Source organism: Halyomorpha halys, unplaced genomic scaffold, assembly GCF_000696795.3.
Source record: "Halyomorpha halys isolate HHAL.00 unplaced genomic scaffold, Hhal_1.1 Scaffold918.1, whole genome shotgun sequence".
Lineage (NCBI taxonomy): Eukaryota > Metazoa > Arthropoda > Insecta > Hemiptera > Pentatomidae > Halyomorpha > Halyomorpha halys.
The window spans coordinates 728,566-740,672 of NW_027107889.1; the positions used below are offsets into that span (position 1 = coordinate 728,566).

The 12,107-nt window shown below is 28.3% G+C and overlaps 1 protein-coding gene across 3 annotated transcripts in view; it reads right to left on the minus strand.

Annotated features, from left to right (window-relative positions):
- Positions 1 to 1,446: 1,446 nt before the first annotated feature.
- Positions 1,447 to 12,107, minus strand: part of LOC106687145 (prostaglandin reductase 1) — a 17,314-nt gene continuing 6,653 nt past the window's right edge. For all 3 annotated transcript variants that reach the window (XM_014430863.2, XM_014430861.2, XM_067046261.1), the window contains 8 exons: positions 9,183 to 9,228; positions 8,998 to 9,054; positions 7,101 to 7,292; positions 6,912 to 7,030; positions 5,612 to 5,766; positions 5,014 to 5,119; positions 3,233 to 3,351; positions 1,447 to 1,623 (listed from right to left, as the gene is read on the minus strand). In XM_014430863.2, the coding sequence (XP_014286349.1) occupies positions 1,513 to 1,623; positions 3,233 to 3,351; positions 5,014 to 5,119; positions 5,612 to 5,766; positions 6,912 to 7,030; positions 7,101 to 7,292; positions 8,998 to 9,054; positions 9,183 to 9,228 (905 nt within the window). In that variant the 3' untranslated portion in view covers positions 1,447 to 1,512. The remainder of the gene's footprint in view (positions 1,624 to 3,232; positions 3,352 to 5,013; positions 5,120 to 5,611; positions 5,767 to 6,911; positions 7,031 to 7,100; positions 7,293 to 8,997; positions 9,055 to 9,182; positions 9,229 to 12,107) is intronic.

Here is a 12,107-nt window from a genome sequence, read left to right on the forward strand (position 1 = left end):
TTATTTTTATTTTTAATAATTTAAAATTATTACAATAAATTTATTTTTGAATTTTAGTAACGTTTCGTCGTTTTTACCTTTTCAAACTTTTAATTCTTATCATATTATTAAAATTCTTTGGATTCATGGATTGTCAATTTTGTTTTTCCTTTATCAATGTTTCATCATTCCCACACACAGTTCACATTGAGACTATAAGCTTCATGACCATGGAGTAGTAATAATGAAACCAAAGAATTTTAATTTGAATACTGGTATGGAGAAGAAGAAAAAAAGTTGAAAATGCTCTAAGGTAAAAAAGTCGAAACATCATTAAAATATCGAAAATAGATTTATATATAAAATAAAATTGTTACCAATAAAATTAATAAAAAAAAAAATTCTTATTTTTGTGCATTGTGGATTTAATGTAGTCCTAAGGGTATTTTTTTCATCCATCATTTTGATTGATAGTAAATAATTTTACTAAAAATTACTAATTTTAATTTTTTAAGGACAAATTTTCTAAAATTGTTTTGAAATAACCTTTTTAAATAAAAATTCTTTGACAACGGCTATCTCTTAATTTAAAAAGTAAAAATTGTGCATTTATGATTATTTTGAAAAAAATGATAACAATTTCAGACACTACCTGAACCATATTTGAAGGACAGTAATAGTAGGAAAGGAATGTACTCACAAGCTGTGTAAAAATTAATTTTTTTTTTTTATTTATCAAGGGCGTCAAATGGCATATCTTCTAAATAATAAGTCGTTTTAACTGTATTATAGTTTCCATCATGACAACTGTCATAATAGTAGTCTCACTAGGTCTGGAATGATAGTTGATAGTACATATAAATGATGCTACTATCATGTTATCGCCTCATGTATACACCTTGACAGTGAACTTTCACTCTTATCAAGTATTACATTCATTAATTTTTTCAACTAGTTGTTGAGAGGTTTAGGTTAGGTTTGCTGTCACTATGTGAACAGGATACTGCTATTTTACCCTACTATCTCATTTTTGTGATAACACTATGATGACAGAAAACTCAATGTGTAAATAAGCCCTAAAGTAATATAGCTTAATTATTGAGTTTATTTCTCTTTCAGCCATTTCACCACTTAATCTACTGGAGAGAAGACTAAATGTAAAAATATTTCTTTTTTACCATAATTAAGATAGGAATAAATAAATGTAAATAACACATCTAATAATAATTCATAATGATAAAATGCCATAATAAACTATTATGTGAAAGTGCCAACAAATATAATAATAAAAACTGTTGGAAAGTAACAAAAGGCTGCAGAAAGAAAAGAGAAAAAAAGTCAGTTTGTTACTAATCCTTCAGAAAAAGTGATTAGTTTCCAATAAATATAGCCATAATACAGAAACATCTGCCAGTTAAAAACAAAAAAGTATGAATTGTTGTAAAGGTTTTAAAACATTAAAAAAAATTGAGAATAGATAAGTTGTATATTTATGAAAAACAATATAAAAACAACTTAAATAACAAATTTAAATCAGGCTTCTACAATCGCCTTTCCTGTATTCTCACCCTGAAACAGGCCTATAAATGCTTCATCTGTGTTTTCAAATCCTTTCACGATTGTTTCTTTGAATTTCAATTTGCCCTAAAAAAAAAAAAATTCCATATTACTAATCATAACAAAACAATTACTTTGATAATGTGCAAATATTACATTGGTGAAGAATATGAAATCCATTTCTAAAAAAGAATACCAGGCCAATTTTGTACAATGGGTAATATTTAAATAGTTACTTTTTAATTTTTATTTCATCTCTTATGTTTACTTTTGTGGAGTATAATAATCTAAATAAAGGTTTTATTTACAAGTTTGCAATCATTACAAAATTAGTAGATGAATAATTTCAGATAACATCATCCTAAGTTTAATATAATTATACTTTGTGTTATAAGAATATTTATGATTTATAATGGACAAAAAGTTTATTAAATTTTCTCTTAGGGGTGGTTAGAGGCTGTATATCGAAAATAATCAGCTACATAGCATAGTTGAAACTATTAATCTACATCACCATATATATTAAGTTTTGGTAATGTTTTATAGATTGTATGGCTGAAACGGAAAAAAAATTCTCAATATTCACATTGCCCATACATATATAGTGAAATAATTGGCATAGTTTGTAATCTATTATTATCAGTTTTGTAAGAATAATTTTGTTTCAAGAATTTATATTATGGTTTTAGATCTCCTTATTTATTATTATATATGAAATTTTATTTTTTAATTTATTATAAAACTGACAGCAATATGATCATTGTTATTATAAGAATGACTAATAAGGTGAACAGTTTTAATATGATAATTGAAAATATATTTATTTAAGGTAATTATTTTAAATTTTAAAAAATTGAGGTATATTAATTTAATTGTTGTATGCTTAAGGTGAATAGTATATTGCAGATAATGAGATGATGGGCGGTAGCCCTGAAACATTGTTAATGAAAGTAAATAAAATAAAGAATTTTAACAAGGAAGAGTACTTTCACTACATCTAATTATATTAAATGAGGAAGAAACTCTATTTCAAATTAATGTTGCGATATCATAGTTGTACATATTTTTAAAAGAGTGAGCTAAAAAGGACATTGATATAACTTAATCAAATGCTCAAGAGTGGCTTGAACTATAATAGTTCATAAAATATTCATTAAATTAGAAATAAAATTTAATTTAAGAAATCAATTATAATTGAATAAGAAACTTTAATTTTTTTAAAAATTTAAATTGTATACATTTACTTCTGGATATAAATAGGACAATAATATATTTAATTCAATAGAAAATATTTCTGACAGGTTATGTACACCATGTCTTGTATATTTATACATATAATCATGTCTTGTAGTACTCTTAATATTTTGCATAATATTTTTTAATAATTATATATTTTATAATATTTTGCATTATTTTCTGAACAAACACATTCATTGAGTGGAAACAAATTTTGAAATTAATAATTACAAACGTTAAAATTAACGAAATAATTATTAGTTGAATAAATTACATCCTGTTATTGGAAGTCAAAATAAATAATATTTTTGTTTCTGTCTCTTCGATTGGTAATAAAAAATAAAAAAATAATTGTAATGCGTAGCTACTGTTCTTGTCCACAGGATATTGCTTTTGTGTTTTAAAAAATAAATAATAATAATCAATATTGTTACTATAAATATAATATTTAAAAACTTACTTCTTTAATGAATTCAAGGTTTTTGCTTATCCCTTCAAACCACAAATTTGACCATCTTGTAACTAAGAATCCTTCAACTCTAAGTTGTTTCATTACTATCGCAGGTTGTGTAACTGGAGCTATAAAGTTGATTGCAAAAATAAATAAACAGTTTTTTATTATTATGTATATACAGTTTGTTTTTTTACTTATATCATTGTAATAAACATTCAAACAAAAAACAAAAACCTACAAAGTTCAACTGAATTAAAACTGAAAGTATTCCAAAATTTAATTTTTACTCATAAAAGCTTATATTAATAACATAGGTAAAAATTTTTTTTGTCTATATTCTAACAATGAAATTTTCATTTTAAACTTTAATAACTAAAACCCCCATTTATAAATTATAAAGTTAGCTTTTGTAAAAACTAGAGCGATATTTCTGATTTTATGCAAAATAATCACACTTTTCTCAATTTTTATTAAATGACACCAGAACTTGTCAGAATAGCTTGTCGTGTTCTTCTATAAAGTTTACTACAATTTGAGACCAAAATGAGTCCTATAAAACCATTACTTTCGATAATAAAACTTATCTTAAGTAGACTATTTTCTCCAAAAAGTCATAAACCGATAAAAATATCATAGAACAATCTCTTAGAACAAATTTGAACTAAATTTAGCTTTCATTAGCTTTAGCTTCATAGCCATATAACTTTTATTTCAGCCTATAAAAGAATGTTTAGGCTCAATGGTTTTTGTGCACTATGAATTCAGTTTTCAATTTATATTTATAATTTTTATTAGAATTTAATAAAAAAATAAGCATTACAACTTGATCAGTTTTTTTTTTTCCAAATTCTACTTGTCAATATTTGTGCTTATTTACCATTTTTAACATTTGGACCTAAATGAATATTGAGGGAATAAAAGGGAATCCTTATGACTATAATTTACCATATATCCCTTATAACCTATAATTAGTTGAAATGAAAGATAATCAAATTCATTTCGGATGACTTTTCTTGTAGAACAAATATTTTTGTAGTATAATAAAAAGTTATGGTCACACAGGACTCATTTTTGTCTCAAATTGTTACAAACTTTATGAACTTTATAGAACATGACAAGCTATTCTGATAGACAGGTAGTTCTGGAGTTATTTAATAACAATTGAAAAAAGTGACGTTATTTTGCTTAAAATAAGTACTATCGCTCTAGTTTTTACAAAAGAAAACTTTATAATTTATGAATGGAAATCCAAAGTATAAAAACAAAATTTCATTGTTAGAAAATAAATATAAAAACAAATTTTTTTCGTTGACCTGTGTTATTAATAGAAGTTTTTATTAATAAAATCAAATTTCCAAACAATTTCAGTATTAATTCAATTGAACCCTATAGGTTTTTGTTTAAATTTTTGTTGCGACGCCAAGTATATAGTTTTGGAGTTATTTAAAAAAGAATTTTAAAAAGTCATTTCACTTAAAATGAAAAATATTCTTTCTATACAATCAATTTGTTTCTATAAAATCAAACTTGATCTGGTAAAATCATATTTTCTTTTATTAATAACGTAAAATAAATAAAAATTTTACATCTAAAACTCAGAAATAAAAATCATAGCATTTTATAGTATTTCCATGTCATTATGACTTTTTCCAATTCAATTGTATCCCTTTTTAATTCAATTATAATAACCTTTGTTATTTAAAAAGAGCAATTTTCAATTTTTTTAATAACAGTAACTTGAGTTGTTACTTCTTTGTTGTTTTTACCACATTTGTAAACATATTTACCTGTAGGCCTTGATTCTGCATTGTATGAAGAAATCGATCCGCACACTGCAACTCTACCAAAGTTATTCATCGACTCCATTATGTCACTACTGATTGTCCCACCGACCTGAAATATATTTTCACATGTATAGATACCAGCTGATAAACGTTATGAGGCTACGACTAAAGTAAAAAACAATTTCTGTATTTAAGAAATTATTTACTTTTTAATTAGATTTACTTACTTAAATTTGCATTGGTTAAAACTTGTAATTATTATCATTTATTAAGAAATCATAAAAAAATAATTATTAATAAAATACTCACAAATAATTTTTTTTTTAATTATTATTAGTTACAATACTTGGACCAAATTCATAGATAGCACTCGAGTAAAACTTTATGCTTCACCAGGGTGAATTTTGATGTAATTTTTATATACTTTAAGTGTATAATTAAGAATCAGAAGAAGTGTCAAGAACTTATTAAGTATGTGGAATAATTTATTCAAAGGATTATTTCTGTCATTAACTAAATTTCATTTAATACTCAAAAAAATAAATGAGAAATAAAAATAAATTCTTGTCGAAAGGATTAGTGAATTAATGTTAATACTTACATTATCAAAGTAGCAATCTACACCATTCGGAGCAGCCTCTGAGAGAACCTTTCGCACATTACAAGTTTTGTAATTAAAAGCGTGATCAAAGTTGAGTTCTGATGTCAACCATTTGACTTTATCTTCAGAACCGGCAAATCCAATTACCTTTAATCCTGAAAAAGTGGAAGTGTGGTATTTAATATTTATCTTACTTATTGATTTCTGTTTGGATGTTACTTAAGAATTAAATTTGGTTGATGAATACAATTCTGATTCTACCAATACATGATTCATCCACCAATACAGCTCTAATTCATACATACACCTGTCATATGTACCTTAGTCATTTTTAAATGAAGTATGAGAATTAGAACTGATTAAAATTTTTTTAAACATGTATAACTGCAATACATAAAGACAAAATCAAAATGTTTTGTTAACTATTCCCATTATTTTCAGGGAGTGATTTAGATAAATAATACTACTTATTATTATATTTGGTTGACGGAAGCAAGGCAAATAGGGAAGCGTCTAGTCAGTAGACCAAGAGCTACCTATAATTAATACATAGACAGGCTCGGAAGAGAACGTGGCAGCTCAATGGATCAAATCCGAAGAATGGCTCAGGATAGAGATGTATACAAGAAATGGACTGAGGCTACATTCCGTCTAACGGCACTAAGGAGATAGAGAAAGAAAACAAAAATTATATTTATTATAATTATTATCAAACATTAATCCTTCTTGATATATGATGATACATCAAACTTTTGTCTTCAATACACACTGAAGATGCAAAAGCAGTGGCAGCCCTGACTAAATGCATCCTTATGCTTATAAGGCACTATAGGATGACTCAAGAGAAGAAGAAAGGTTTTATTTATCTAAATAATTCCTTGCAAATATTTTTTCTTCTTTTTCATTTATTTTATAATTGTTGTAAGGATACTTTTGACCCTGGTTGTAGATTAGAAGTAAATCCTTAATCAGACAGTTATTCAAAATAATAATTTGTCAGTGATAAGTTAGTTAAGATTAATAGTAAGTAAATAATAATAAAGTAAATAATAAGCAAGCAAAATAAATAAGATGCTTTCATTAACAGCCAAAGTTTTAGCCAAACTATGCAAGCCATCTTTAAATAATCTCCTGTTGATATCGTAGTCCTCTCACACTTTTAATATTAAAAAAAAAAATTTGACTGTTATGATAAGCAAAATCAACTTTTGTCCACATTATTTATTCTTAAAAAATGTTAAATCAATTTAAAGATAAAAATTAATAAATGAAAAAGCAAGATAATGTAACTTAGACTCACCTAAGATTTTCCCCAGTTGACCCACAATTGAACCAACTGCCCCAGCCGCTCCAGTTACCACTAAGGTTTCCCCAGGTTTAGGATCACACAATTTTGTCAGACCAAACCATGCCGTATTCCTGAAATATCATTGAACCTTCAGACATACTCTCAAATAAATGAGAAAATAAATACATTTTCCTGACTCACCCAGGCATACCAAGAATCCCAAGTCCTGTGGAGAGTGGGACTTCTCCGAAATCAGGAAGAACATAAGGACGTGACTTCCCACCGTAAGGGCTCATCACTTCGTCCGGGTTCACCACTGTCAGCGAACGCCAACCGAAAAAGCCCACTACATTGTCACCTACTTTGAACGCAGGATTCTTGGTTTCCAAGACCCTAAAAGAAACATTAAATCAAATTCAAACTTTGGGAAAACAACATCATAAAAAGTTAGATAAGTACTACTAAATCACTTAAATATATAAAATACTGTTCCTCAACTAAAGAAAATTTACTAAGCAGCAACATAAAAGTTCAATGTGTTCTATAATTTTAACTATCATTTGAAAAATTCCTTTATCCATTACTGGGATAACTCTTTGAAATAACTGAAGACCACTTGTCAAAAAAAAAAAAAAAAAATGAAATTCAAACACTGTTAAATAAAAAATTTTGAGTATTAATTTTAAGTACTGTTAGTACGATACTAAATCCTGAAAATTCATGAATTCATGAATTTGGACGTAGCCTGTTTTTCCCTCCTATAAGTATTTTTGTTTACCCACTTTTAACAGGTAAAGATACATTTTGTTCGTTTGACCAAAATGGAATTGTACTTTTCTCTATCTACTTTTATCCAACAATATCTCAATTAAAAAAAAATTGGACATCGCCTATTTTTTCCCGTAAGCTTCAACTAATTAAAAGAATTCCTACACTGTACTTATCCATTGATTACATTTCCTCATGAAGGAAAGGACTCTTTCAGATAAGTAATGGACTGACAGAGTGATTTTCAACCAGTATGGAAGGTACAGAAGTATTTCAACCAGTCTAGTTATAGTTGAGTACTGTGAAGTTTAGCTAACTTTAACTTGGTCTTCCTTTTTTATTTGCTTATATATTTATTTGGCCAACTTGGAATTTGAAATTTGCTTATGCAATGAGAAAATGTAATAGCATGAGGAGAGGAAAAAAACAAAACTTTTTAATGGATTTGAAAATAAATAAGATAAGAGTAGTAAATATTGGCCAGCACCTTAGTTGTCTTCTAGGTGCATTGTATGACAGTAGAAAGTCCTTAAGTCCATGAGAATTTAGAGTCAGTCAAAATTATTGAAACAATCTGTGACAGTAACTGTGACAAAAGAAATTTCAAGGCCATTGTGTAAAGTCCCATTAAAATTTTAAAATTGGGAGTTGACAATTATTTTGAGTACTTTGGATTGGAATGATTGGTTTATTCTGATATTTGACCTCTTTTTTCTGTTCCTCATAACTGAATTCCTGAAGTCCAAATGATCTTTCTAGAAATGTTTTTTAACATTCTGGTGGGTTATCTTCTTCATTATTCTGCTTGTCCAGAAGGCCTCCGAGAATGCGTGTTCAGTATATAAAGGTAAGGTAGTTGACAAGGAAGATGACTAGATAGGATGAGACATACTGGTAACAACCACCATATCTCAGAGGATGGTAACCTCGTCCTACCGGTTACTACTCCGATAACCACGAGAGCGGAATACAGACCAGAGTCATGCAGGAAGGTGCCTTCGTCCTGCCGGGTACTATTCCGACAGGGGCGAAGGAGGTATGCAAGCCAGGAGGGTAGCTAACTACCGGAACTTATGAAGGTGAAACAAGTAGAGGAGAGAGATTGTGTAAAGGGTGAGCAACCATTTATAATTCACGATCAGCTATAAACCGAATGTGTCTCAATCAGAGGCTGTGATTCAGTGATCTTCTGTGATCTATTAGAGATTCTTTAAGACCCTTATTTATAAGCCTAGTTCATACGGCTACCTAATACCATAATCATAATTATTATATTAACATCATAATACCTAAGTTTGGTAGAATTAATGAAATGCAAAAGTAGATATACCTAGCTACTTGAGATCCAAACATCGTAATTCCAGTAGGATGCCTCAAAGCTGTAGGCCTATAATTTAAACAAATCAAGTTTATTTAAGTTGTAAGACTAAAGTTCAATGTTCTTATAATATAGGATATATGATTCTTAAAATATTTTTAAATAGAAATTAAATTATTTTTATCAATGAAACTCACCTCATGTATGGATCAACACTCAAGTATAGAGCTTTGAAGAGGACATCTGAAAAAAATAAAAGTACATTATAAAAAACATAAATAGCTCTAAAATATTTTAAAATAAGTTCATTCTACATTAATTTATAACAACAAACCAAATTGAGCAAATTCTCTATAAATGTTTTTGTTAAAATTTTAAAAATAGATTTATCAATTGTTTTAATTTATACATAAACATGACAGTTGGTTACAGAACTATATGCTATATTGAAACATTTATTTCAGATTTGCAAAAATAAAACAAAAGGAAATTCCATAAAATTTGAAGAAAAAACAACAGAATATCCCAAGGACCTGGGAATATCACGAAATGTCGGCAAAGCAATGTTTTAAAAAATGTAATAAAGGATTGTTCTATAAAGTAAGAAATATTTTCATGAATATGAGGATTTTATTCAGAATTGTAATTATACTAATGTGATTCTTAAAAAAAAAAAAAAAAAAAAAATGCATATGTAGAATTCTAGCTAAGTTTCAACAAGTTTTATATTTCGGGTCGTCAACCTTGAGGATCTTCTTATCAATAAAAAAAAACTTCACTTCAGATAACCTATTCCGAAAACATAGGTATTTAGTAAAGTAATTCCAACAATATCATTCCCAGGCATTTGTAATACCTTTTGTTTTCATATTCTTTATTATTTAAGTATGTATGATATATATAGTAAGGAGAAAGTATCACTACTACCTTGAATAATTTCGAATTCGAGTTTTCTACAGAAATACAGGTTTTAAAGTCACTTAAGTCTAAATAGTCAAGTCTCAGAAAATGGTATGTGTGTTTGTGGTGAGCAGCCTAGCCTAAAAAAAAAAAAAAAAAATGAGGTCCAAAAATAATAGTTTTATATTTTTATAACTCAGATATTTTTTCAACAACACTAATTCAAGATTAGTTATACCAGAATAATTCCATTTTTATTTTCAGAAAGCTTATGTCTGTGAGTACCATTAATTTAAAGCAGGGCCAAAACGCTAGTTAATGGTAACTTAACCATCTTAGCATTAGCAGTCAGTTTGCACAAGCATAGTTGCAAGACGCAAATTTAACTGAACGATGTTGAAACCTTACTCAGTAGTAAAACTGAGAAACGTAAGTGGTGATAATTTTGGGGTCTTTCCAAAAAAAAAAAAAAAAATTCAAGACAACACAGTTTATGAGTGTTAACATAAAGACCACCTATTTAACATTTTACTTTTAGATTTTTTTGATATTTTATGAGATTTTTGAAATATTTTTAGGTAATATCCAAAATCTTTAAGTTAAACATTTTAAAGTGTTGGACCCCCTTCCGGAACCATACTATCCAAGAAAAAGCATATCTTGGAAACTCGCATCTCTTAGTAAAACTTCCCTGACGATCGTGCATAAGTCATGAGGTACTAGATGGTATTTGAAGGATTCAATCATGACTTATAGTACAACAGCTGGGGAGACAAAAGGTAGTTAGTTATTTCACCGCAATTTTTTATTATTTTAGTGAAAACTATGTATAATTACTATTCTAAATTTATGAGTCTGCCAATAATAGGTAGCGGGAAAAAGATTGGCGGCTGTTTCAATACGATAAAAAAAAAAAAAAATTTCTTTCGGAGCTCAATATCTTTAAAAATACTAATAACACTAGACAATTTAAGAGAACATCATTTAAAGTAGACTAAATTTGCTAAAATATGAGCCCTAATAGAGCTATTTGCGCTCAATAATTCCCGAGATATAGCATTTAAAAATCAATATTTCATAATAAATACCCTGAAAAATCAGAAGTTAGTGAATTTATTTTAAGAAATCTGTAAGTACTGTATTAGTACTAAAATTAAAGCTAGTTTAATGTACTATGAAGTAGTTTATGACGTTTATTTTCGAAGGAGTAGTAGTTTTCATGATTTTTGCTTAAATAAATTCAATGAATGTTAATTTCTAGTTGTTCGGATAAAATATTTGGTATTTTTTTAACGTTTTGAAACAGCCGCCATTTTTTAATCCCCCTACCTATACTTGGCAGACTCATCAGTTTTTACCGGTAATTATACTTAGTTTTCATTAATGTTATAATAAATTGGGGCAAAATAACTGCCTTTTTTCTCCCCGGCTCTTGTACTAATAGCTCTGAAGAATGGGTTGGTTATTTTCTGCAGTGATTCAAAGAACATGACATACTATTGTCATATAAACTGGCTCTGCAAACAGTTTGTAAAACTCGTGGAGTCCCGCTTCATCGACGTTGACGACACCATCTCCCACAGTATAGTACTTCCTAAACTATTATAGTTGGCGTTTTGTTCCGTCTTTGAGGTGATTTTATTTTTTAAATAATTTATTTATTGTTATTTACAACTGTATAAAAATAGTACAAAAAGTAAATTGGCTGTAGGTGATATAATGACATGATACCAACATGTGGAGAATCATGCTTCATCATCTATCCCCATTGATAGAACTCCAAAAACATTTCTAGAGGAGAAAATCTCGAGGCCATCTTCTTTTCAAATGCCTAGGAGGATTATTAGGTAATGAAGGAGAAGCCAGGTTAGAAACAAGTGGATTTGGGTGGTTGGGAAGTTTATCATGGAAGGAATGGTATCTGGTTCTGGCCAAATCGGCAACATATGGGCCATTGTGGTCCTGATGGATGACTTGATTTGTGACAAAGTAAGGAGCATTAAGGATTTTGGACTGTAAGGATTGGATTCGGGAGGAATTTAATGGTTTAGTGGAACCCCAGATCTCGACTCCGTATGTCCAGATAGGCCTTATAAAAGTCATGTAGATCAGTCTTTTGCAATTGGCAATTTAGACCGTTTGTCTAGTAAATGTTGTAATAGTCGAAATCGACGAGCAGTTTCCTGTCTTTTCAGTCTTGTATGAGGATTCCATGTCAGTTG